At 53.0% G+C, this 27,777-nt stretch overlaps 1 protein-coding gene across 1 annotated transcript; it reads right to left on the reverse strand.

Annotated features, from left to right (window-relative positions):
* STARD8 (StAR related lipid transfer domain containing 8) lies at nt 1–27,777 on the reverse strand. The gene is made up of 12 exons (XM_060250198.1): nt 27,703–27,777; nt 22,957–23,038; nt 11,886–11,949; nt 8,532–9,754; nt 6,761–6,934; nt 5,907–6,066; nt 4,943–5,141; nt 3,864–4,074; nt 3,120–3,234; nt 2,568–2,780; nt 1,929–2,146; nt 1–304 (listed from the first exon to the last, which is right to left on the reverse strand). The coding sequence occupies exons 3-12, from the start codon at nt 11,940–11,942 to the stop codon at nt 1–3; spliced, it is 2,874 nt and encodes a 957-aa protein (XP_060106181.1). The 5' UTR covers nt 11,943–11,949; nt 22,957–23,038; nt 27,703–27,777.

Here is a 27,777-nt window from a genome sequence, read left to right on the forward strand (position 1 = left end):
TTACTTGTTGTGGGACGGTGGGGAGAAGGAGGGGGGCAAGCAGACCAAGAGAGTGGCTGAATTCAGCAGAGGAGAAGTCAACCACTGGGCACCTTCAGTTGCCACAAGTGGGGGATCTAAGCCATACCTGAGATCTGCCTGGCAGATATGAGTCAGCTTTGAGCAGCCCATCCCAGAGGGCTCCATAAGGTACTGGGAGGTCAGGATCGCTGCCCGGACCCCACCTTCCAGCGGCAGCTTCTTGTGATCCAGTGAGGAGGAGACCAGGAGGCAGGCTCCTTGGGGCAGGTCTGTTCGCCACTTCCTGCAAAAGGGCACAAGAGAAACCTGAGTTTGACCCCAGGCAGCACAGAACCCACAAACACTGTGATGTGGAAGGGCCAAAGCAGAGCTTGCCCATTACATTCAGTGCTCCCATTTTCTGAATTTATCTTAGCAATTCCAACTGATCACTTGACATTCCAAAGCTTTGAAGAGACAGAGCACTGGTCATTTTTCCAAGAGCCATTCTGACTCAAGCCACAGCAAGCCCAGAGGGACCACAGCAGGCAGAGCACACAGTGAAGGTGCAGCCAGAAAGATGAAAGAAAGAAAGAAAGAAAGAAAGAAAGAAAGAAAGAAAAGAAAGAAAGAAAGAAAGAAAAGAAAGAAAGAAAGAAAGAAAGAAAGAAAGAAAGAAAAGAAAGAAAGAAGAAGAAAGAAAGAAAGAAAGAAAGAAAGAAAGAAAGAAGGAGGAGGGAGGGAGGGAGGGAGGGAGGGAGGGAGGGAGGGAGGAAGGAAGGAAGGAAGGAAGGAAGGAAGGAAGGAAGGAAGGAAGGAAGGAAGGAAGGAAGGAAGGAAGGAAGGAAGGAAGGAAGGAAGGAAGGAAGGAAGGAAGGAAGGAAGGAAGGAAGAAGGAAGCCATGTAGGGTCAGGGCCAATGGCCCATCCAGTCCCACACTCTGTGTCACACAGTCCCCCCCCCAAAAAAAAACCGGAGGTCTACTAGTGGGGCTAGAAGCCCTTCCACTCCCCCCCTCCCGCCAAGCACCAAGAATACAGAGCATCACTGCCCCAGACAGGGAGTTCCAACAATATGTTGTGGCTAGATAGCCACTGATGGACCTCTGCGCCATATTTTTATCCAAGCTTTTTCCTTCTCACTCCCTCCCTTTCCAAGAGTGCAAAATGGGAGCATGAGGAGAAAGTCCCACGGGGAGGGAAGCCGACCCAGAGTCTCACGCCTGGCCCTCCACTCAGGAGCTGCGGCTTCTCTCTTGTGGGCACCACCTGACCTGTCCTGTCGCAGCCCGGGCAAGAAAGGGAGCAAACTGAGTGGAGAAAGAGAAGCCCAGGCCTTGGGACAAGCAGGCTGAAGAGACCTATGGTGGGGGGGTGGTTGTCATACTTTCCCAAGATTAAGGGTAATTTAAACATTTCATTATGAGAGAGAGAGAGAGTGCTATCTAGGTAGATGCAGTAGAGCAGATATCTGCTTATCACAAAAAGTATTCAGAAACCCATTAAAGGGGGCAGAAATATGCTCAGACCTGATTCCTGACACTGTCGACCTTGCTGGCACCAACCCCAGAGGTGCCCGTCCGTGTCACACAAGTGCTTTTCACACAGAATGCTCAAGAACGGGGGGGGGGGGGGGGGGCGGGACTCAGCCCAGCTGCCCAATATTATTCTGGGACCTGGAAAGAAGACAACTGTGCCCTCTTCACCTAAATAGGGATGAGTGCTAACTTTCAAGCATTAAGACACCACACCAGCCACCGAGAGACGGGGCAAGGGCCAATGCTGCAGAGGACTTTCTCAGGACAATCCTCAGCTCACAGGAGAAGAGAAGAGAGAAGTGAAGCAAGGGGAGTCAGCTCTGGGCAGGGGAAGCCTCCCAAGGGAGGGAGGGCAGGCAGCAGAGGGGCTGAACGGCTTCCAGCTCTCACCGAAGAACCACGAACTGCCGGCGAGGGTGGGGGCCCATGCTGTCTGTCAGGTAGTGATAGACCTCTGTGTTTTGGCCCAGAGCCTCAATCACTTTCCCCTGCAAGAAGTCCTCATCCCAAAGGTGCCGCTCCCGAAGAACCCGCTGGAGCACTGCCTGAGGAGGCGCTTCCACATCAGTGGACACTTTCCACACCCGCAGAAGGTGTCCGTCACCCACCTGGGGAAACACGGAGGCAAGACAGAAATGGGACACAACAGGAGTTGCAGCTCGACACCTCCAGAGGGCCGTGAAAAGTGCCTCTCGTCAAAGCCCTCCTGTGGGGAGCTCTCTGCAGGCTCTCTGGTCCTGCTCTCCTCCACCGGCCAGAGGTGGACCTTCCGGCTCTTCAGCCCCCTCCCCCCGCCATGGCAGCTCTTCGACCTGTCAGCTGCTCAACACTCTGAGGCCTGTTGACCTGACAGCCAAAGCCCCAAAACACCCCCAAGAGTCTCAAGCCAAGCTGGGGCCAGTCCAGGTTCTCAGTGGGCCAGCCACAAGGGCTACCTTGGAGGGCCTCTGCCTGAAGTGCACCGGAGCAGCTTTAAGACCCCAGCTGGGCGCCTGCTGGCGGATGAGCTCCGTCCCTCCCTCCTCTTACCTTCTTGCTGGCGAGCTCTGTGTGTTGGGGGCCAGGGGTGGTGGGCCAGCCCTTGAAGCGCTCTGAGGCCTCCTTCAGCAGGCTCTGGATGCTGGCCTCCAAGTCCGGGGGGGAGCTCCTGCTTGCCCCCTGCAGGGTCTGGCTCACCAGCTCCAGGTGACCACTGGCTGACAGGAAGGAACTGCACATCTGGAGCATCATGTCATGGGGGATCTGGAGGGGAAACACCATATGCTGGGGGGGCGGTCTTCTCAGTCATGCCACCCGCCAGAACTACTGACACCCCCCCCCCCCCAAAAAAAAAGAATGGCTGGAACCCCAGAAGCCTTGCTCAGAACCAGCTGCAGACGAGACGACAGAGCATTTTGCAACATGGTGATTTGCTCAGCTGCTGAATGCAACTTTTCTTGGTGCAGAATTTTAAATTTGATGACCGTGGAATATCTGAGGTCCCTCGGAGCTGTGCCAGGGAGGCCGTCCCTCCCCAGAGAGGGCAGCAATCCCCTTTCCCTGCCTCAGCACTGCGTGAGGAAACCTGCCCTCGCTCCATACCTGGAACAGCTTCTTGCAGCTTGTGATCATGTGCGAAAGGGCCTGGGTGGCAGCCATGTTTTCATTCAGGTCCTTCTGGTCCGGTTTTCCCATGGTGCCCCTCTTCTGCACCATCCTGTCCCAGGGAGAAAGGAGGGCAGGTGAGAACCCTGACGGCACACGCAGCCAGGAACACGGAAAGCAAATCTGACACCGGCCAAACTCTGTGGTGAGTCCTTTGGGGACTCTGCACCAATGAAGCGCTCAGGGAAATGCACCACCTTCAAAGCTTGACTGTGCAAAGCAGCATCAACACAGCAGAGAAAATTCTCTGCCTCAAATGGGGCTGGCTGTTAAAGGCCTCTTCCACAGGTGCTCTCTGCAGACAGACCAGGGGGAAAGAGAAGGGGAACTAGCGCAATCCACGGTGTAGAGGAGGCCAGTGCAGAAGCTGCGGAGGAGAGAAAGAGCTCTAAGCTAAAGGAAGGCCTCGATGGGCACGTGGGTCTCCAGACTCCCTTTTGTATTCACAGCTGGGCTGCGACAACAGATCCCCCCCCCCCCCCCGCAGCTGCAGTGGGTAGACAGAGGGCAATATCAAGTATGGAACAAGGAGCAATCCAGAAGAAGAGGTTTCCACCATCTACAGCCTGTCTCACGGAGGGGGTGGGGAGCATCTGCCCTGAGTGCTCCTGCCCTGCCCACCCCCACCCAGCCAGCGGGCAGAGCAGAGAGGCAAGAGAGGGGCCCCCCCGCTGCCCTCACCGTGGGGACGGGCTCTCTTTCCTGGAGACGTTGAGGTGGAAGAGGGAGGGCGCCAGGCACACGGCAAGGTTCCCGGCTGTCATCTGGTTCTCCTGGGCAGCTGCGATGTCGCTGAGGAAGTAGAGCAGCGTCTGCAGCACTTCACGGTTCTCGTCCGGCATCAGTGCGACGGCCGCCTGTGCTGCCTGCAGCCTCTGCTCCTTGGGGACAACTGAAGGGGGCAGACAATCAGCCACAGCTCAGTCCTGGCACAACAGCTTCCGGATTGGCTACAATCCCCTTTGGCCTGCTTCTTTCCATCCAGGGGCAAAGAGCCCGACCCAGTTCTGGCTTCCAGGATGCCACCAGCTGCTGGGGAGGGGGGCACATCCTGAAGCCAGTCTGTTTGCCGCCAACAATGCAGAAGAGTCGTTTCCAATGTGGGCCATACATGAAAGTGCAATGGAAGCGGCCAAGAAACCCCTGGCTGTGGGTGAGGTGAGAGACCCTCTCCCCTCCATTTATTGGGGAAGGGGCAGAGGCACCCTGACCGATTTCTCACTAACGTTGCTCTGCCCCCAGGCTGCTGTTTTCCCCGGCACAAGCAACTGATTTCCCAACAATTGCTGCATGGGCGCATTATGACCCGAGGCTCCCTCCAGTTCTCCTCGCAGCTTTGTGATCCTGTCTTTTAAGGATTAGGAAACCGCAAGGGGAACTGGAGAGCAGTGGGTCAAAATGCACCCGCACAGCAACTGGTGGGATGGGGAAAGCAGAAGCCTGTGGGTGGAGCCCTACTAAGGAGAAATCAGTTCCTTCCCATTCCACGCCCTTTTCTCTCCTCAAGGCAGGGGCCACCCGGGCCGGAGCCATCCAAGGCACAGGGAGACACACTGTTTGGAGCCTCCTCCTCCTCGCCAGCAGGGCCCTTCTGGGAGAGTCTCGCTCAGCACTGCATTTGTGCAAGCACGCTCCCCTGAGCCCTCACGCAAGTCTGCTCCCGCTGGTGGCCTCCAATCAGATTCTCAGCCTAGCGTGCTCAAGGCCTAGATTTGCTCCCTTGTCTGCCACCCCCTCCCCCTGCTCTTGCCTCCACTCACACTGGTAAATTTGTAAAAAAGTATCCGTGAGCTTGTTGGTGAAAATGGGTTCTGGGAGGTCCCGGAAGTACTGCTTCAGTAAGTCCGCCACGTCATAAGCCGACTGCCCTTCGTAATTCACATTCTCTGGAGAGACTTCATTCATGAGTCTCAGGGCCTGGATTCGAGACTTCACCCCTGACTTGCGGAAAATGCCAACCTGGTCACAGGCAAGAGAGGAGGAAGAGAGAACAGGTGATCATTCCGGGAAGACAAAAAATAAGAAGCTGCAATCCTTCACACACATACACACACACTCACCTTCAAGGACCAAGCAGACACAGCTCTCAGTATGAAGAGGACCACTAACGACTAGCCTCTGTGTGTGCATGCCACATTGTGTGTGATCTGCGGAAGGGAGCTGTGGGCATCCCAAGGGAGGCCACTTCCAGTGGGGGGGGGGGGTGAACAAGGCGACTGCAGCCCCTGTGATGACCAGTGTTCCCTCTAAGCTGATTTAGTGTGAGCCAATCAGTCAGTCTCCCTCTCTCTCTGCCGAAAGAGTTTGCACTGGCTGAGAATGAGATTGCAAAGGAGCTTGGGATTATAACTGACAACTCAATGCAAATGTTGACCCAGCAGCAGAGGTGCTGGAAAAGGCAAATTCCATGCTAGGGGACTGAAAAAAGGGCCAACATTTCAATGCCCTTGTAACAGAGCTGTGGTGCAGCCTCATTTGTGCATCTGCATCTCCAAAGGACACTGCAGAGCTGGGGAAAGTGCAGCAGAGGGCAAGCGAGGTGACTGAGGGGCTGGAGGAGATTTCCTAGGAGGAAAGGCTGGAGAGTTGGGACTTTTGAGATTTGAAAAACAATGGCTGCTTGGACAACAGCAGTTTATCCAATGCTGCTTGGGTGATGAGGATGGATGGCAGGTGCTTTTTCCTCTTTCTCCCAGAACTCGGGAGCCCCCACTCTCACCTCACCTGGTCGAGGCAGTGGCGACGGATGTAGCGCATGGCCTGCTGGATGCTCTGGGGGAGGGGCTGTCCTGTCCTCTGCACACTGATGATGGGGGGGACCCCAAAGACCACCTTGCCCTTGTAGCTGGGGGCCTTGCTCCTCTTCATGAACTTGGGAACAGTCCTGGGGGAGAAAGGAACGGGGCTTACAAAGTGAATTCCAAACTCCTGCTGCCGGAGAAACAGGGACTAGAGACAGAGAAGAGAAGGCTCAACGGCAGAGCAATGAAGACGGGGGGGGGGGGGGCTGCCCTGAGCCCATTCCCTGCAAGGCTGGGGGGCATTCTTGGGTGGTCTCTTCTCAGGGCAGGGCAACTATTCCCATCTTCGAGTGGGTCCACACCATGGTCTTTTACACCAGTGAGGGGAGCACATGTGCCTGAGCCTGGAAAGAGCCCAAGAAGCCGGGAAACCTGGCGATGCTCCCATCTTTGCAGAGAAGACCCTCCTGCATCGACTGGGCAGAAAACGAGGAGGAGGAGGCCCTGCCATCGGGAAAGGCCCTTCTCCAGGCAAGCAATGTGAATCTGATTTCAGAACAAAAACAGGGGAAATATTATCCAAACATGCCTGGCCGGCCACATGCAATCCCTAAAACATGTTTCTGTGAATCAGACTGCCATCTTTTGCAATGGCCAGAAGGCAGTGAGGAGGCAGAGAAGAGGAAGAGTAAGCCCCTGCCCCAGAGGCCCAGCTTAAAAGGGGGCTGCCTCCCCTAACACCCCCCACACCCACCATTTGCTCTAACCAATATCTGTATGGGGGGTGTGCTTCTCCCAGCCGCTGGGTGTTCTCCTCCTTCCCCGCTGCTTGCTCACCATGCCCAGGTCTGCTTGTGAGGAGTAGCGTATTTTTCCATGACGGCAGTGAGAGAGAGGAGGGAGCACTTCTGGAGCAGGTGGAGCTGTGCGGCCGACTGGCGGCTGATCTCCAAGGAGGCCGAGGTCAGGCTGGGGCGGTGGGAGTTCTGGAAGCTGTGCCAGCGAAGTTTCCTACAAGAACAGTCAAAGATCAGCCACACCAGGCTGCCTTTGAGGCAGTTCATCTGCACAACACCTTTTTCAGAGTACAAAGAGATCCCCAAAGAAGCAGTCTTCAGCCATGAAAGCACAAAGGGAAAACAGCAATTCAGCCATCCTGCCAACAGGAGTTCGAACACCAGGGGGAGCTGGCCAGCCAGGGAGGCACCCCGGGACAAGAGGACGGGCCACACCCCACAGCCCCCCTGGCAAAAGGGTCTGGATTCACGGCCCCAAGCAAGGCTGCAGGGAGGGCAGCAAAGTACAGCCTCTTTGGGATGGGCTGCCCAGCCTACAGAAGCTGATGAGGGACCAGTTCCCAGGCTCATGTCAAACTGACACTTTCCCTGGACAGTGTGACTCTCAGCCCCCGAAAGACTCAGAAGAGCAGAACTCAAGTTACAAGGCGAACTGTAATATTTATTGTAAAGGGCCATTTATTTTTTAAGGAAAGAGAGAATTTGTTGTAATACCGATCACTTGTAAGCAGAAATTGCAGAACATATTCTGCTGCCTTGGCTCTGGCAATAATGTCATGATTTTTTGGTGCACCGTTTCCATTTCAGACAGAGTCTTGGTGGGTGGCCGTGCTGGTCTGAAGCAGTGTTTTCGCCTGGGTGTTCTTGCACCCACCCTAAGAAGTGTGCTTGGGCATGAAAGCTTGGAATACAACTTGAATAAAGAAAACTTGAATAAAGTTTTAAATGTGCCTCTGGACTCCAACTTTAATTTCAGCTCACTAGAGGGCAGAGAACACCCAGACGAAAACACTGGCATTTCCACGGGTGGTCCAAAGACGGACCACTTGGTCAGCTGCAGCAGGGGCTGCACTCAAGGCATTCAGCCAGGGGAGCCCGCGGGGGAACTCTGGCACCAGCGGGCACAATCCCCTTCCTCCTGGCCTTCAGGAGGATGGGGGTGGTGATTTCACACCACAATTGCCCAGGAACTAAAGGACTTCTCAACTCTGTCTCCTGTTTCTTGCCACACTGGAAGGCCAAGCTGCAGTCGAACTTCTTTCCTTGTCTCTCTCCCAACTGGGCTCCATGAGACTGGAGGTCCCTTCCAACTCTATGATTCAATGAGGCAATGCTCTCAAGCAGCGGAAACAGCTGTGACTTAAAGGATGGAAGAACTGGAAAGCACTGGCCACTGCACAAGTAATGTTAGGATCCTTATCACAAAATAAAAAATACAAAGCATCTGACATTGCACATTCAGAATGGCAAGCTAGGAGTAATAAAGGATGTTCAAAGATCCTTCACACAAAAGGAATGTGAAAGGAGATGTCAAAGCAACGATGGTCAGCACATGGACAATTCAAAACTCTGGCCTGACAAAAGGATGCCGTGGTTAACATATCTGCAACTTTAAGTCTGGATGAAAGATGCTATTCATGTAGAAGGGGACAGAATAAGAGATCTGACTGAATTTAAAAACAAGATATTGAATTAAAAAGATAATCTTTTAGGACAGGGGTGGCCAAACTTGCTTAACATAAAACCCACACAGAAGCAAGGTCAGCTGTTTGAGAGCCAAAGAGGTGGGTCCTAATCCCACCTGCTCCTACCTGCAAGGCCTGGTGAGTGAGGCTCCCACCCCGGAGTCCCTTCTTTCTCGCATGCCTATGTCTTCCGCCTCGTTCAGCGAGTTGCCAGCACTGTCGAAGTCACTGGTGGAGGTGCCTATGTCAGACACGGAGCGTTCTTCAAAGCTGGGGGTGGCGGCTTCTCCTCCTGAGTCCGTCTCCTCCCCCCCTCCCGCCACACCTTCGCCCTCCAAGTCCAGCTGGAGTCCCCTGGACCAGAGTTCCACCTGCTGCTGCAAGCCCCACACCTGCTGCAGGACATCATCCAGGCTCTCATAGATCACTTCCGGGTCCAAGCCAAAGAGGCCGTCACTGCTGCTGCTGCTGCTGCCGCCCAGTTCGGGCACGTTGTCATAGAGGCTGGTGCAGCTGCCCGTGGAGCTCAGGGAGGACCGCCTCGGTTGGTGCCGAGCCCCCAGCAGGGAAGGGCCTTGCAGGCAGCTCCTCTGGCCCCCACCGGCTCCCAGGCTCCCAGGGGCTTTGTCGGCACATCCCCAGTCAGCTAAGCGGCTGCTATGGAGGGGACGGATGCTCTCCAGGGAGAGAGATCTGGGGAAAGTGCCTGGCTTGTGGTCCTCGGGGAGCTGGACCAAGCAGCCCCTGTCCCACGGAGCCTGGTGGCCAAAGCCCTGGGCAGCCCAGCCCCTCGCCAGGGCGCCTTCGCAGGAGTCCTCCAGGGACTTGGGCTTCAAGCGGGGCCTGTTTCCAGCCAAGGCCTGGTGAGTCTGGCAGCCTGCAGAGGGAAGGCGCTTACTTGTTTCCCTTCTCAGAAGAGCCCCCTTCCCCAGCGGAGGGTCTGCTGTGTCCTGTGAGGCCTCCGCCCTGGCTCTCACAGGAGCCAGTTTCTCCTTGTCTTTCCTTCGCAGAGACTCGATCCTCTTGAGGAAGCTCCGTGTCCGACATTTCTTGGGTTTCCCCTTGCTGTCCCAGGGGTCTGTTGGTGAGTGGATGGAGCTGGTCTGGGTGGGGGAAGAGCCAGGTGGCATGACTCGGACAGCCGGGGTTTGGCCTGTGCTGGCATTGCTCTGCAGAGACGTGGCCTCCAGGTCAGCACTGAGGTCGGTGAGGAGACTCTCTTGGCTGGACTCCTTCCTCATGCTGGACAGGAAGTCCTCAGGCTCGTTACAAGACCACCTTTTGTTGTCCTTCTGGAAGGCCCACCGGTTGCTGATGGAACAGACATCGTCTTCCTCGGGGTCTTCATTCTGGGAATGCACAAGGATCAGAACAACTCAGCAGCCAGCAAAGCGTGGCCAGCCGGTCAGACAAACCCATGCCCTCCTCACAGGGCAAATAATCCGACTCAGAACACTCTGTGTGGGTGCAAAGTGCCCTCAAGTCACAACTCTGCAGAGTCTTCAAGTCAAGGGAAGGCCAGAGCGGGTTGGCCACTGCCTGCCAGCCTCTGTGGGGCAGCCCTGGGCTTCTTCAGCCCTGGTCTCCCCTCCTGGCCCTGCTCAGCTGCCAGAGCAGAAAGGGAATGAATCCATCCCTCAGCCGGCATCCTGCCCTCCATCTTCACCCCCCCACCCCCTCCGAAACAGGCAGCTGCTCAGAGATGCTGGGCTTTCCTCTCAAACTCACTGTGGGGGAGGGAGAGTCCAATTCAGCGCCTCCCTCCCAGCCCCCTAGGCAATGCCTAATCTGCCCAGTGGGCAGGCTGGGCAGGCCCCCTGTAGCACTTTAAGAGCACCACCATCTCTAGATTTAGGACAACAGTGGACATGAAGAGTCAAGTCAATGCAAGGACTTCCATGCTTACTTTAAAATGCTGTGCATCTGCTTTAAATCCCTCTATGGGAGTCTGGGCCCTACACGCCTTAGGAGAGCACCTGTCAGAGATCTGCTCAAGGAAATCCTCATCCAGACTCACATTTCCCAGAACGAGGCCAGAGAGAGCTCCTCCCTGCAGCCTTACCTTTCCATGGTGCTGGCAGGCTTCTTTTGGACTTCCTGGCACTTTAGGGTCCCACTGCCAAGGCCAGGTGTCCCCAGCCTTTTGGACCCAGGGGGCACATCTGGAATTCTAACACACCATGGTAGGCACAGTCACAAACCAGCTGCCACAAAATGGCTGCAGCAAGAGGCGGAGCCCACCACAAAATGGCTGCTGTAGCTAACCTTCCATCACACAGTGAAGATCCTTTTAATCTGTTGGTAGCTTCAGCTAAAGCAACATTTTAAAAAATCTGTTTAGGTCTCCAACAGCCAATCAGAAGCCTTGCTGGGCAAAAGCCCCACCCATTTTCTAAAAACATTTGAGCAGCAGGCGATGCGCCCAGGCACCAGGTTGGGGAACCCCTACAAGGAACAGCCAGGAGAGGTCATTTCGGGTGCTAGCCACCCCCCACAGGAAGGAGCCAGCTCAGGTCTTGAACCCACCATCCCATAGTGCTCCAACGCTGGTGACTCAAGGTTGCAAGGGGACATCACTCCAAGGGGCCAATCGTGAATCTGCCAGAAAAGGAGCCTCCCCCTCCCCATGTTCCCACCTGGCTCATTCCAATGAACTGCATCCTACCCATGCCCCCTCTATGCACGGACCAGCTGCATTCCAAGGACTGCCTAGCATCTGCCCCTCCCCCACATGGAGGAGCCAAAGGGCATCATTCGAGATTTCAGCAGGGGAAGGCGGAATTAAAGGTCTGCTGCTGGACAGAATCCATTGCAAACTGCCCCCAAAGCAGTGTGTTTTCAAAGCATTCTGTTGCGGTTACTTCTTACATTTGATTCCTAAAGCAAGGTTAGGAATCTAAACAGTTGCTCCTTTGTAAAAGAGAAAAGACGTTTCTGTCCTTGACAGGGTCTCAGTGACTCCTCAGAGCTAGTGGGGGGTCCAGTCCTGGCCCTGCCCCAAGGACAAGAACCCAGGAGTCCGGGGAGAGAAGGCTGAAGCTGGCCTCCCGCGCCATTCCCCTGACCTGGCCAAGCTCCGCCAAGCCATGCTCTGCCCGCTGGGCTCCGCATCCACGGCCAAGAGCAAAGGAAACTGGGACAAGGAGTAAAGGCTTCTGCCCCTGACCCAAAATGTGTGCCTAGGAATCGAGTTCCACGCTCCAAGGGAGGCCTGGGGTGTGGTCTGACCCTGAACAAGTCAAAGATGTCCCCCCCCCCATGCCCTCCTCCTTGAATGGGACTTTGGGAGCAGAGGGGCAGGATGATGCCACTCAAAGGAGACAGGTGGGCGGGTCAGGGGGTGATGGAAGGTGCCAGGTTAAGGGAGGATGGACCGCTCCAGAGTCCTTGAGGCCTGCCTGGGCTTGGGCCACGCACCACCCCCCCGCCCCGGCCTGGCTCCTCGGGATCTGCTCCAGCCCCTGGAAGAGGAACACATACCTGTTTCCGCTGAAAGTGGACTTCCAGCTTCATGGAGGCGCAGGCGTTCAGGGTCATGAGTTTCCTGCGGCAAAGAAGAGAGGGGGTTTGGTCTCGCTTGGCCTTTGTTCGGTTAGGCTATTTAAAACACAGCAACTCTTGTTTGAGATCATTGTCACTTGTCAGCAAGCAGCTGGGGATCAAGTGAACACACACGGCTGAGGACATCACCCCCCCACCCCCCAGGAACACTGGCTCGGGCAGCCCTTCCGCTGGGGGCAGAAGCCAGCTCACGGGCAGCTCTGGCATCAGCAGGGAGAAGCGCCAACCACCCCCTCCCCAAACACACCAGCCAACCCAAGGCTTTCATCTGCTGCCAGGAAGTGCTTTCCAAGTATTGCACTCAGAGAGTCACCCCCCCCCCCCCCAAGAAGGCATTCTGGGAAATGCTGGCAGGCTGGCAAGCAGCAAAAGAATTACAACCAAGTATGCTGCAACTGCAGACAATATCACACACACACACACACACACACACAGAGCTTGCTCTGTTCACTGGTTAAACCCAACAGCTGGTGGGCCTGTAGGAGCCAGAAGACACAGATCACTGTACCTGCCAAGCCTGTGACTTCTGGGGACAGGTGAACTCACCAACCAAGACTCCCCCCCTCCCAGCTGCATCTGCCTTCTGACCTGGGCTCTTCCCAACCGCCACGTTTTGCCCGAGGTCTGCTGGGCCATACTGGCCCCTTCCAAATGACTCCCAGGCTGCACTGGCCACTTTGGTGGAGTGATTAAGTGTGCGGACTCTTATCTGGGAGAACCAGGTTTGATTCCCCATTCCTCCACTTGCAGCTGCTGGAATGGCCTTCAGTCAGTCATAGTTCTCGGAGTTGTCCTTGAAAGGGCAGCTGCTGTGAGAGCCCCTTCAGCCCCACCCACCTCACAGAGTGTCTGTTGTGGGGGGAGAAGATATAGGAGATTGTAAGTGTCAAGCATGACTAATTCTGATCAATAACTGATGGATTCCTGGTCTGCTACAAGCAGGCCTGTGTAAGATCACACTGAACCAAATGCTGCTAGTTTATTATCCTTTCCTGGCCCCTCTTTGCTTTATGGCTGTTAATTACTGAGAGCAAAGCAATCAGCACCTCCCATGAATCCTCTTGCAGGAGGAAGCGCCATCTGGGCGATGCAAGGCCGAATGCCTGATAACGCCCTGGGAATGTATGTAGTTTTGATACTTATGTGTGAATGCTCCCCTGCTTCCCCTCCCCGTAGGAATCCCTTTGAAGTGTACCTTAAAACTTATGTATCAATGTATTGGTTTCAGTCTTCTCAAGCCAAGGCTTGAGCCAAAGTAACGGTCTATCAATAAATGTAGTCTTTGTATCAACTTCGACTCGTCATTGAATCCGTCTGTTTGACAGTAAGCTGCTCTGAGTCTCTGATTGAGAGAGAAGGGCGGGGTATAAATATGCAGTCTTCCTCTTCTTCTCTAAGTGACAGGCTGGCTCTCCTAGGGCAGCTCTGCCCCTTCGGTGCATGAGGGCTTTTATGCGCCAGAGTGAAAATTGCCCAGAAACCCCCCTGGGTCCCTTTCTTCTCTCCTTCACACACAGGGCTTCTTAGGCCTGCCAAAGTCATTATCACCGCCCTACCCCAGAATCCTTCCCTGCAGACTCTGAGAGGAGAGAACAACTTCCTTGCAAACAAAAGTGTGCCTCTGGGAGGGGGTGGGTGGCCTTCCCCCCAGTCGTGGCCTGCCCAAGAGGGGAGATCTCAAGGGGGCCTGAAGAAGCCCCCCTGACTCAGACAGCCAGAGAACAGGAAGAGATGCAAGAAGGGGGGCTGCCCTCCGGAAGCTCTCGGGGCCTGTGGAGCAGACTTCTCTGCCACCTCTGTGCACCGGGCCTTGCAAGATGCAACATTCCCAGGAATTCCAAAGTCAAGGGAAAGACATTTCCTGCTTGGCAGAAACGGAAATACATGCAAACCTTACATTCCTACCAACCGAAACTTCTTTTAGCGCTTTAACAACATACAATGCATACTTTAAGAACATAAGAGAAGCCATGTTAGATCAGGCCAATGGCCCATCCAGTCCAACACTCTGTGTCACACAGCGGCCCAAAAAAATATATATATATATATATATATATATATATATATATATATATATATATATATATATATATATATATATATATATATATATACATACATACATACATATACACACACACACACACACTGTGGCTAATAGCCACTGATGGACCTCTTTGTTACAGGCCTGCTTTAACTTGCAGACCTTGCATTGCCCACCCCTCCTGGGCACTGCCAGCTCCTGGAGGGCGTTACTCCTTCCTTCCACCAGGGGAACTCACTGCCACCACCTGCCATTTTTTTTGGGGGGGGGGGGTCCTGACAGGAGGGACAGGGCTCCTAGCTCCCCTTCCCAACCTGGAGCCCCACCTCGATGTCCTCCATTACCCACAGCCTGATTACTTCAAGGACCAATTACAACTTTGGGCCTCCCCTGAAGAAATAGCCACGTGCACAGAGACCACTTTTCTCCCATCCTGGGGGCTCCTCTTGCACTAGCAGGTCCAAGATGGCATGGGATCTAGATGGTACAGAGACTGAGAACCAACCTCCAAAGTAAAATATACATTGCGAGGGATGCCAAAAGAAACAGGTAAGCTGCTATCTCCAGACACGCCCTATCAGATATTAAATTAGGGCAGGCCCCTGTTTGCTAGGATGTTCCAGGCCCCTATAGCACAGCCTTTACTTTGAAGCTCCCTCCAGCTCTTGAGGCAAGTGCGGGGCCAATGGCTGCCTTCCCAGTGAAGAGGTCTCCGTGGGTGCTCTTGGACGCAGCGCCCAAGGAAAAGAGACCGACTCCCTGTTGCAAGGAGACTTTATCATACCTCTGTAACTCTACCCACTGTCCAGGTCACAGAGGCATTTCCTGGAAATCTCCAGGAATCTTTTTCCTGAAGACTTTCTGGCAAGCCATTCCCCCCAAACTCTGTTCCCTGCTTCAAGGTGGGAGAAGTGGGGACTTGGCCATTCCATTGTCTCTAGCGAGATCTATGAGCGGGAGCCGAGGGAAGCCTGGAAGACTAAGCTCTGCCCACCCAGTGAAGGGGGAAAACCTGTTAAAACACAAAGTGGAGTCTTTGCTCATCACAAACCTCTCAAGAACAAGAAGGCGTTTCTTCGCAGCCCCGCCCCCCAAGCAAGGCATGAAGAACTCCCGTGCACCCCCTGCTGCTCCCAGCATGCATTTCCTCACAACTTCCCACTGAATTCCCACAACCCACCTGCCCGGCTCTACTTAGTCTATTCTGAAGCAGGAGTTAAAACTCCCAGGATGCGGCTCCACAGGGAGGGCTCTTGCCTGCAGTGCTTGTTTGCTCCCAACCGCCTTCGTCAGGGACAGAGAGGACTGTGCCCAAGTGGCTGAGGGGAAGAGCTGGCAGCCTGGCCTTGGTCTCTGCAGAAGACCCGTCGCCTGCAATTCAGTGGCTCGTCAGAGCAGCCAACCCAACCAGCTCTGACATTTAGCTGACAGCAGATTAAGCCTCAATGGCTTCCCCCTTTTGTGGCCATTCTGGGCAATTGAATAACCATTTCCCAGAGAAAAGCCAATTATCAAAGGACAACAAGAGGGAAGCAGGGAGGTCACGTGTCAGATGTTAAAGCTTCAAAATTAATTTGATTAATTCACTGCTGGATTCCGAAGCTTCAGTCCCCTCTGCGGACACTTCCAGCAGCTGCGATGGAGAAGCCAAGCCCTGCAGGTCCTGAATGAGGAGAGGCCGCAGCTCAGGCCCGGTGGCCTCTCCTGTAGGCAGAAGCTCTTGGCTGCTCCTCAGCCAAAAGGAGGCGGAAACTGAACTCAGAACAGGCATCTCACCCCAACCTACGGATCCTCCTAACCCTCATTTCAAATTGCCAGCCAGAGCAGCCAGCTACAAGAGGAGATGCAAGCCATGAATGCCTTTTTGATCCAGATGGGCAACCTTGCCTGGCAGCTACAGACAGCGGTGGACCAGGTCGCGGCCGCGCCCCCCCCCCTCAACAAGTCCCAGCGGGGGGCGGTTAACCGGTGGTTCAGGCAGGAGGAGAGCCACCAGCAGGGGGAGAACCGCCCGCAGGGGGTGAACCGGCCCCCCAGCCTCAACTCAGACCAGAGGAACCTGTCCTGGTTCCAGGCGGGCCGTGGGTTAGCGAAGCGAGGTTCGATGTGGACCCTGTGGAACTTGCCTACTTTATTGTGTCAGTATGGAGCCACCTCAGCGTGTGGGCCCACAACTTTCCGACAGAGCAGTCGCAGGTGGAATACATCTGGAGCTGCCTTCATGGGGCAGCTACCCAGTGGTATGTCACCCTGTTCGAGAGTCGATCCCTGGCCTTCAACTTGGCCATGGACCTCCTAAGGCCCTACGCTGCCACTCTGAGGACCCCTTGCAGGAGACCAACGCCATATCGGCCCTGCAAGACCTGAAGCAAGGCGCCTACCTCAACGAATTCAGGGCGATGAATTTCAAGGTCCACCAATGGGATGAAGGGGCCAGGATCGAACAATTCAAGAGGGGCCTGAATTTCCACATCTACGGAGAGGCCCTGAAGATGGGGAGCCAAGAGACCTGGTCGGCTGGATCCAACTAGCCTGCGAGATAGAGGATCATAACAAGATAATCGCCCTCCACAAAAAGCAGCAGGGCGGGCCCCCCAGAGAGGGCTGGGAGAAAACTCCAAGATTGAGCCTACCCAAGAGGGCCCCCAAGTCACTCTCCCGAGAGAAGTGGGACTGCCGAGCCAAGGCGAAGTTGTGCTTTGAATGTGGGGGGAAACCACATCGCCAACAAATGCCCGAGCAAACCAAGAAACCGCGAACCTCCACTCTGATCATGCCAGAGGTGAAGAAGAAAGCTGGGGGGTCGAGGGCCCAGATCGCCAAGGCCAAATCTGCGGTGCTACGGTTCCAGGAACCGATCCTAGAAGAGTCTAAGGGGGAGGACGGAGAGGCCCAACCAGCAGGAAATGACAACGACCTGCTGTGAGGAGCGTGCAACAGCAGGTCCAGGCCACGGCCGCGCCACTACAGGTGAGATTATCCGGAACTTTGTATTATGTACCCATAACCCTAGTGAACCCCATCACAAAGCGGTTTACTTGCATTAGAGCCCTACTGGGCTCGGGGTGCTCAAAAGATTTATTGTCGCCTAGCCTAGTAAAGGCGCTAGGACTGAGAACTGTGCCCCTCACAGAATCTTATATATTCAAGCAGATGGACGGGAGTCCGATGAAGGGGAAACTGTGTAGCATGGGGACGGAGGTGTGCACCCTGGAGGTGGGAGAGCACTGGGAACCCCTCACCTTCATCATAGCCCCGGCCGCCAAGTTCCAAGCCGTTCTCAGCCTTCAGTGGCTGGCCGACCACAACCCGCTCGTCCAATGGAGCGGAAGTGCCATATACTTTCTAGATCCAGTGTGTGAGAATCACTGCTGGGACAAAAAGTGGGGGCTGCATCCCCCTCCCCAACTGGAAAAGTTGTGTGTCACCAGAGTCAAGGCACCCTCCCTGCCCCCCGAATACCAAGACCTCCATAAGGTGTTTGATAGTCAGGAGGTGGACGAGCTACCCCCTCACCGGGATACGGACTGCGCCATTGAACTTGTGGAGGGAGAGTCACTGCCCAAAGCCAAGCTATACTCGATGAGCTGAGGGGAGCGGGAGGAGCTACAAAAATTCTTGGAACTGAATCTATGCCAGGGTTTCATATGCCCTGCCAAGTCCCCCCATGCCGCCTCTGTACTCTTCAGAAAGAAAAGGGATGGCAGTTTACGGCTATGTACTGACTTTTTCAGGTTGAACGTGATTTCTATGAGTAATGCGTATCCCCTCCCGCTCATTCGGGACCTTTTGGGGGAAGTATTCCAAGAGAAAATCTTTACCAAGTTCAATCTTCGGAACGCGTACTTCTGGGTGTGCATCAAGGAGGGAGACGAGTGGAAAACCGCGTTCAACACCCCGCTCAGACAATTTGAATATTTGGTCATGCCATTCGGCCTCAAGGGGGTCTCGGGGTGTTCATGAACTTGATCAACGAAATGTTGCACAAGTACCTTTATAAGTGCATGGTCTGCTACCTGAATGACGTGTTAATATATTCCCAGGACCTCCCCTCCCACATTCCCAGGACCTCCCCTCCCCTATATGAGCACAAACTGTTTGCCAAGCTGTCCAAGTACGAGTTCCACAAAACAGAGCTTGATTTCCTAGGATATCGCATCTCCACGGGGGGGTTGGGGATGGACCCGAATGAAGTACAAGCAGTGACTAACTGGGAACCTCCCCGAACCTGCAAACAGCTCCAGGGTTTCCTGGGGTTCGCCAATTTTTACAGGGGGTTCCTCAATAACTTTGCTGAAGCCACCCTACCCCTCACAGAACTGTTGAAAACAAAGGGGAAGGGGCTGCAAGCCATAAAAGGCAGTTCCGGCCTTCAGTGGATCGGGGATTGCCAGAGAGCGTTTGATGAATTGAAAGCATGGTTCACATCCGAGCCCTGTCTAATACACCCTGACGAGAATAGAAGGTTCGTGGTTCAATGTGACGTGAGCGATGTCACCCACGCAGCCGTGTTGCTCCAAGAGGGGCCGGATGGCCAGTTGCACCCCTGTGCATATTTGTCCCAGAAATTTAGCCCAACCGAACGCAATTGGTCTGTTTGGGACAAGGAAGCCTCCGCCATTAAACTCGCCCTAGAAAAATGGAGGCACTACCTAGAGGGGGCAAGGGAGCCGTTTGAATTGTGGACAGACCACAAAAATCTGGCCGCCCTAATCGCCACCCGCAACCTCAACAACAAACAAGTGCAGTGGGCAGAATTATTTTGGCGGTTCAATTTCAAGTTTGGTCATATCCCAGGAAAACTAAACTTCCTAGCTGACACACTGTCCTGCCTCCCTCAGCACGACAGCAAGAGGGAGGAAGTTACTGACTCACTGTTCACGCCCTCCCAACTAAGTGCCTTAGTGACGTGTGCACAGAGTCGAAAAGAAACTGAGCCCCCTGAGGGATTTCTATTGGAACTGAAAAAAGCGGCTTTGGATAATCCGCCAGGGGAGGATCTTCAGTTAACACAGGCTGAGGAAGGACTTTGGCGGAAGGGAGAAAAACTTTACATGCCCCCACCCTTACGCAAACAGGTGATCCAAAGATCGCACAATTCCAAACTGGGGGGGCATTTTGGTTTTGTGAAGATGGTGCATTTGATTCAAAGACAATTTTGGTGGCCAGAACTTAAGGAAGGATGTGGGGGAATATACCCCAGGGTGTCCCACTTGCATCATAGCCAAGAAAAGGGGGCGCCTTCCACCAGGACACTTACAACCCCTTTCTCCTGCCTTGCGTCCCTGGGAATGTATATCTATGGACTTTATAACCGACCTGCCCCAGTCTATGGGGAAAATAGTGATTTGGGTGGTGATAGACACCTTTTCTAAACAGATTCATTTTATACCTTGCAAGCAACTACCCACGGCCAAGCAGCTAGCCCAACTGTTCATCCAGCACGTCTTTCGGCTACACACTTTCCCCAGTAAGGTGATTTCCGACCGCAGACCACAATTTGTTGCCAAGTTCTGGTCACACCTGTGTGAATTGGCTGGGATGGAGCAAGGGCTCAGCTCCGCCTATCACCCGCAAACAGACGGAAGGAACGCACCAATGCAGTGCTGAAACAATTCTTACGCTGTTATACGTCATTCCAGCAGGACAAATGGGTGACCCTTTTACCATTTGCTGAATACGCTTATAACAATAGCATGCACAGTGGCACCAAAGTAAGCCCATACCAAGCAGTGTATGGTTACAAGAGCAAGCTGTTTGCTGAACTCGCCCCCCCACCTCGTCGACCCCAGTAGACTTTACGGAATGGTGGAAAAGAATAGCAGGGGAATGGGCAGTTATCAGGCACCAACTTCAGAGGGCGCAGGAAGCTTACAAGACCCAATACGACAAAAAGCACTCCGAACTTTGGGACTTGGCAGAGGGGGGCAAGGTGTATATTTCAACTAAGCACTTACCCAACGCTCAAAACTGCAAAAAGTTGGGGCTGAAGTATTTGGGGCCTTTCCCAATCAAACGGATTATAAATAAGGTAACTGTTGAACTGGACTTACCAAAAAACCTTAAACATGTGCACCCTTATTTCCATGCCAGCTATCTGAAAAAGGACCCTGGGCCCTCGTCGTGACTCCCCCAGACGGAACCACCACCCCCGACCCTGGTTTGTGGTCAGATTCATCATAAGGTGCAGGACATTCTCAACTCCAAGATCAAGCATGGTGAACTCTTTTATCTTATCAAATGGACTCACTTCCCATTAAGTCAAGCAGAATGGGTTCGGGCCAAAGATATGAACTGTAAAGCTTTGATTAAGGACTTTTACAACAAATAGCCCAACAAGCCGGAGGGTCTCGGGGGGGGGGGGGGGGTAGAATGTCAAGAGTCACTCCATCTTTGCTCCTCTTTTAAATATATATATATATATATTTATATCCCGCCCTCCCCACCTAAGCAGGCTCAGGGCGGCTAACAACATCCATAAAATATACAATATATATATCCCATATATATCCAAACAAGTATCATGTATACAATGCTAACGCTTGTGCTTTGTTATGCTGGCTTTGAAGCATCGCCGCTGCTTATCTGGAGGGAGGGGGTCATGTCTGGGAACTTGCTAGTTACTATGAAACCAAGGTCAGGGGAGCTGGAGGAGATGTAACCGAGTGGGTAATAACGAGCACCTGGGGTGATGACTGAATAGAAGGGAATCCACGCAAAATCCCCGCTTTTGCTTGGCACGCTTGGCTTGAATTATAACTGTCAAAGCAAGGGGTTATAAGAGCAAGGAACTGGTGGGAGAGCCAGTTCCGACAATGCCTGTATCTGCCTATGATGCTGGAATAAAGATCTTGAACTCTACTTGTCTATTCCTTGCCTCTGGGTCTGACACAGGGTCCCCCACTTCTCCCAGAGTTCCCACACCTGAGGCCAGCTGCCTTTTCCTCTTCCCCACGTTCCATACTCCCCCTCTGCATTAGTGTGCATGCCATGCTAATGACTGTGGCAATGAGTTGGAAACAAACTTCAAGTACAAAAAGGGGACCACTAAAACTTCAGATCTACAATGAAGCCAATGCAAAAGAACAGAAAGAACAGACATGACCCTGGGAATCTGGTCTTCAGGATTCTCCCCTGAACAGCCCTCCCCCCACCTCCACTAAGGACACATGCTGCAGTGTGCTCACCACAGAGGCTCTGGCACTGGAGCAGACTCACCTGCCTGAAACACACACCTGAGTAGCTGCACAAGACCTGTGCCTTGTTAAGGTCACTCCAAAGGTCAGCAGACAATTGCCAGTAAATGAAAGGGACGTCCTGCTGCCAAGGAATCCAAAGCTCTACATGCTCTCTTCGCGGGGCCACCTCCTCAGTCCTCCAGTCAGGGCTGGGTGGGTGGTCTAGGAAAGCCAGAGAGGCAGCCACTCTCTTGCCTCTGCTGCTCTGGGCTGCACAGAACATCTGAAAGCAGAGGTCCACGGCATTTCTTCCCAGCCTGACTTAAAGAAACAGCAAATGGACTGAGACTCCCATGACGGCTCTTTCCTGCCTCCCTCTGGCCTCCACAGCCCCTGCGCCCTCCAGGATAACCACAGGGTGCAAGTTCAAAATGCGCAGAAATAGGGGGCCGCTCCTGTTGGGGTGAGTGGAGCTGCCTTCTGTTACTATAAGGGCACCTTTAGAGTCCCAGCTCACCTGCTTTTTCTTAACCAGGCTTAAACATCACTTATCTGTTATTCATTTGGGGAGGGGGGGCAGCTGTGTAGGTCAGAAGCAGCAGAACAAAGTTTGAGTCCAGTGGCGCCTTTAAGACCAGCAAAGTTTTATTTAAGGTATAAGAGTTCAGGCAGTGATTAAAATAAAAAAGGTTTATCTCCTTCAAATAATTGTTAGTAACAATCCCAAATGAAGGAGACCAAACTGAACTGAAGTTCAGCTGTGACAAGGCCTGCATGACTCTCTGTAAATCCAAGGCCATGGCAGAGACAGTTCATGTGCCAGAGACACTGCCCAAGCTCAGAGGCCCCCGTGGCTCAGGGCATGGCCTGCAGCAAGGTCCCAGATCCAGTCCTCGGCATTGCCAGGGAAAGGGCCTCGGGCAACACAGCTGGAGAAGGTCAGAGAGTGCTGAACCAGGGGTGGTCACAGCCTGACGTTCAGTTTAAGAGCTGCTCAAAGAGGACTGCGCATAGGAGATCAGTCTACCAATGGCCCTTAGCCACAACAGAGCAGAATGGAGCCATCACGGCCCCAAATTCAGCCCTGGTTCACAAGATGCTGCAGTGGTGTCTTTCTCCGGCAAGGTAGCTGGCCACAGCTGGAGGCAGAGCAGCGGGCAAGAGGGCAAAGCATCCCTCCTAGAGGGCTTTCTTCTTCCAAGCTCAGCCTCCCACCCCTGCATTTCCCCCTCTGTGTGGCTCGGAGCTCAGGGGATTCACTCCTGTGCAACCAGCTCCCTCAACCAGCTGCCCATAAGGATGCCACATTCTCTGCGCAAGCACATTTATCACCATCTGGCCCTCCCCTCTCAAATGACATCATCATTCCACACACACACACACACACATCCATCCATCGATCCATCAGTGCCCATGGGTGCTGTCAGAGCGGCATAAGCCAAAGCGAGGACTCTGCCCGGTGAGGCTTCATTTGAGGGGAGTGGGGGACACCCAAATGAGGGAAGTTAATAAGGGGCTGCCTCAGCTGATGGCCTAGAGACAAGCCAGTGGGGGTCTTGCAGGCCATGTGGTGGGGGGGAGACAATCCCAAAGCCATTCCACCTGAGCCTCAGAAAGGACTCGCTCGGCCTGAAGAGCCACACCTGCACGGCCATCCTCCCAGGGCCAGGTGTGAACCCACCCCACCCCCCATAGCCTGAGCCACCGACTGCCCGCCTACCCCCACTTGCCCTCCTCCCTTCCATCCTTCAGGTGTTTTTCTTCTAACCTGCAGAGGGATTTGAGGTAATCCTGGTCCAGAAAGCGAAGGTCCCTTTTCACAGTAGAGATGTCAAGTGGGAACAGGGACTCTGGGAATGAAAAGAAGAGGAGAAGGAGAATTTATAGCCCAGAATATCTCATACCTGGGAGAAGCAGAGCTGTTGGCACAAGTGCCTGCCTCAAGAAGCCTCTGGGGTCTGCCACAGTCTGCAGTGTGGCCTTCCCAGATCCCCTGGAAATTACATTCCCCCTTCCTGGCCTACTCATCTACATCTATGGGCAGAGGGGTGTGTTCTCCAGATTCTCACAATCTCACACACACAAAAGCTTAGCAATTAGCAATGAGGGGCACAGATCTGAGAATGCTGTAAAACAGTGCTGCACTTACCTGCGACATCACCCGAGAGTTGGAAACAACTGCTGCTTGCACAGGGGGCTATCTTTACCTTTTACTTCTGTGCAGGCACACAGTGGGATTGCACTTGCACAAGCCAGCTACCGGAGGCTCTCTGCAGCTATTCTAGTACATTTCAGCACTCCGAGGGAAGCCCCTCCCCCCAAAGTTTGCTAGACGCCATTTTCCCCCCACCGGTCATGTGCTCTGCAGGGAGGAACCCTCCCTCCTCTCTGTCTATGGAGGTGCTGCAAGTATCATGACATTAAAGGTCCTGTGAACACCCACCGGGGTAGGAGGAAGGGAATGTGTGCCTGAATAGAAGACACCCTGATGGACAAGTTACAGGTAGGTGCAATGCAGTTTTCATCTTCAGTCTTCTGTGCAGACCCACACCGGGAGACTACTCAGCTCCTTACCTGTGAAGTGGGATGAGTCTCAGTGGAACAAGCCATGCCATGGTCCTGTCAACTGCTGAATCTATTCTTGCATTCACCCCCACAGAGCAGTGCTTTAGGGAAGGTGTCTGGTGACAACCATGTTGCAGCTCGGCAGATGTCTTTCAGGGGAGTGCCTCTCTGGAATGCTGGAGATGCTGCCTGCACCCTTTTCTAGTGGACATGACAGATTGGCCTTTTTCTGTCCCAAACAGATAGCTTAAACTATCCACCTAGAAATAGTCCGTGCAGAAGCTGCTCTCCCTTTAGAACTACCAGAACAGCAAACAAAAGGTCTCTGGAAATGCCTAAAATCCTTCTATCAAAGTAAAATACTGTTTGACATCTAACGAGCATAGTGTCTTTTCAGCCTCTGAAGTAGGGGATGGAAAAAACACCCGAAGAACAATGTCCTGTGCAAAGTGGAAATTTGAGACCACCTTGGGCAAAAACCTTAAACTGAGCCCTAATATGACACGATTAGCTTGAAGCGTAATAACTGGGTGGCCAGCTCTCAGAGCTGCCACTTCTCCCACTCTCCTGGCAGACGTTATAGGCAACCTCAAAGGACAAGAGCCGTAGGCTGCAAGAACCTCGTGGTTCAAATGAGGCCAGCATAAGCTGAGGAAGAACAACAGACAGAGATCACTGTGGAATGACAGATGGATGTGGGGGAAACAAATTCAGCAAGCCCTTCAAAAAACTCTTGGATGCAGGGTGTGAGAATAGCGGCTTGAAATGAACTCTCCTATGGTAGGCCATAGGTGGTGGCCAAGTGGACCTTAAGTGAGGAGCGTGCCAAGCCAGATTCTTTTCATGACAGCAGATTGGAATACTAAATTGGAATTGGAATACTAAAGCAATAGTGTCTTGGCCCAGTTGGAGAAATGAACTAGTTTGTTGTTAAAAGACTTCCTAATTGATAGCTTACAGGTGCTAAGTAGGGATGCCAGTCCCCGGGGGGGGGGGATCCCCCAGTTGGCAGGTAGGGAAGCCCCGCCCCCGACAGTCCTCTGTGGCCCGATGGATGCCATGTGCGTCTCCCCTCCCAGCCACACATTTGTGGCTTGCAGGAACTGCCTGCTCTTGCCCCCCAAGCCCCGATTTCAGGGCCTGCAGGGCAGAAACATATAGCACCTGCTCTTTCAGAGTGGGGAGCCACCTGCTCTTGCCCTCCAAGCCCCAGGCTTGCAGGGCAGCAGTCCCTCCTCCTTCCATTTAAAGGGATGGCCCTCTTATATGGTTGGGGAAAGTGAGGGGGTGTATGCATGCAACACTGCATCCCCTATATAATGACATCATTCTGCATGATGTCATCACACTGAGGATGGCCACTCCCAGAAGACCCTCAAATGCCCCTGCTGGGGAGACGTTGGGACCTGGGAATCTGAGCACTAGGAAGGATATTTGCTACTTGTTCAGAGAACCTGAATAGTGACTTTTCAATAATGAAACTATCAGCTTGTTCACCTTGTGGTGAAAGATGGGTTACCTGCCACTAAAGGGAGGTAGATTCAGGTGAGCAGCCATGTTGGTCTGAAGCAGCAGAACAAAGTCTGAGTCCAGGGGGGCACCTTGAAGACCAACAATGTTTTATTCACGGTATGAGCTTCTGTGCACAAGCACACTTCCTCAGATACAGTGAAAAAGAATTTCCTCAACCATTACATATAGGGGGTGGGAGGGGGTTGGTTGGTGCATCTCCTAGAGCAGGGGTGTCAAATCTATGGCTTGTGGGTCAGAACCAGCCCACACCTCTCTTCTCCCCCCTACCCCCTGCCCTGCCTGTCCTCACCCTCCTGAGCTTGAGCTGAAGCTGCTGCTGAGCAGAGGGAGCAGAGGGTGGGGCTGCTGAACTTCCCCGCTCATCTTTGCAGGCCAAAAGTTGAAATATATCTCAACACAACAGAAGTTGCAAAAAAAAAAAATGCAGAATGCATTTTCCATGCTCAGAGTAGTCTTTCTGGACCCAGAGACTTTAATACAGGGGTGTGAAATGTTCAGCTCGCGGGCCAGAACCCAGGGCTTCAATCAATCCCATGGGGCTCTGGGTTATGGGCCCAGGCATAAAAGCCAAACATGTTGAGAATAGCTAGAGACAGGCACTGAAGTGCTAAGGTGAATTTCTCCAGAAATCTGCATTTGAAGGGATTACTTCTGAACCACTAGCAGTTGCCTCGGATGACTGTGTAGCCAACAAAGAACGAATCCTCTTTGACGTTAGATGCCGTGTGGTTGAAGGAATGGGAGCCAAAGACAAAGGCAGACACCTGCTAATTCCAGATGGAAGCAGGACACCAGATGGCGGACTCATAAAACAGCCGTTTTTGCTGATGATTTGGACGACAGTGATTGGCTAAGCTCTGCTGGGGCAGAAGTTTATTTTGGTTGCCAGGCTACTGAAGCAGTGTTAAAACAGACATTTCCCCCTATTTTTTGTTAAGAATAAATAGCCAGCGGAAACCCAATTCAGACTGGGGCTGTAGTGGTACCATTCTCCTACCTTAGTTGGCTTCCAACTGAGAAAGTAGAGGATTCTACCTCAGAAGTCCCATCCCCAGACCAGAAGCTGAAATAACCCTGGAGTCTGTGTCCCCACTGGACATTCCCTGGCCCATCCTAGCTGCTGTGGGTCAAGGGAAGCTCTGTGAGAGGGGCAGCCCAAAGGGGTGCCAAAAGACAAGGCCGCTGGCAGGAAGACTCACTCAAGGGGCAAGTACTGGCATGGGAACAGGTTTCCTTATGAGCTACCCTTCCGCCCAGTGGGTCTTCAAGGCAGTCAGCAAATAAAAATACAGAACGCAGTTCAGATAAAAGCAAGATAAAACCACTAAGACTGATGCCAAAGCACAGGGCAAAACCAAGAAGCAGCATCCCTGTTTTGGACCAGTTCACAGGCCTCCTGGACAAGCCAAGGCTGAGTTTGGTCCAGAGTGCCCCTGTTGATGGGGAGGAGCCCCACAGGCTGGAGGCAGCAGCCAAAGACCCTTCCCGTGGAGCCCAGGGAGGGCTGGCCCCTGCAGGAAGCCAGACTGCATGACTTTCAACACTTGGACAGGGTGATAGAGGCGGAGGTCAAGCTATATGATAGCTGAGCCATTGCGGGCTCTATTTTTCTTTTCAAATTAAAAGTTTTATTAAATTTCAGTTATAGGAAAGGGGAAAGGGAAGATTCTACAGGAAATTATGGGAAATCAGGGTTGGAGGAAGAGAACAAATGCCTCCCTTAATTACATTCCTTTCTTATTACATATACATCTGGTTCAATCACCACCACCTATATATCATTCACAATTGGTATTTTCTATCTTGTCTCTTATAACATTCCACCTCTCTATAATTCTTACTTTGGCTTACAAATACACATTTCTTATAATTGCTTCATTTTTTCAGTATATTATACAGCACTTACGCCTTATCTTATATAATCTTTATATACAAATATGTTGCTGCTTAGTTGTCTCAATTTCCACACCTATGCTACACCCAACCAATCACACAGTGGCTGCCAAATCTTCTTATTGTTTTGTATATTTCCTTCTTGTAATTTTGCAGAAAGCAAGTCCATTTCTGCTGTCTCTAAAAGTTTCTGAACAAAGTCCTCTTGTTTAGGTATTTTTTGCATTTCCCACTGTTTTGCGTATATTATTCTTGCTGCAGTTACTGCATGGATTGGGGGCTCTAAAGGTGCCTTGAATTGATCCCAGAAACAAACTGGGAGCAAAAAAAAATTGGCACAAGGGTGATTGTACACTCTTGGAAGGGCCTTTACAGCCACATGGCCCTGCATCCCATGGCCCTCTTTCAGGGGTGGGGAGAACACCAATCACGGACCAGCTAAGCCTGACCAGTCCTGACCAGCATGCGTTCATGTGCTTCTCCAATCAGCTCAGACCCCACCCCCCAATAAAATCCTGCTTACCTTCATAAAGTTGTGCATACTGAGCAAAGCCAGCAGCACGCAGCCAGGTGCACGCTTTCTTAGCTTCCGCTTCTG

Source organism: Heteronotia binoei, chromosome 11 (genome assembly GCF_032191835.1).
Source record: "Heteronotia binoei isolate CCM8104 ecotype False Entrance Well chromosome 11, APGP_CSIRO_Hbin_v1, whole genome shotgun sequence".
In the NCBI taxonomy this organism is placed as follows: domain Eukaryota; kingdom Metazoa; phylum Chordata; class Lepidosauria; order Squamata; family Gekkonidae; genus Heteronotia; species Heteronotia binoei.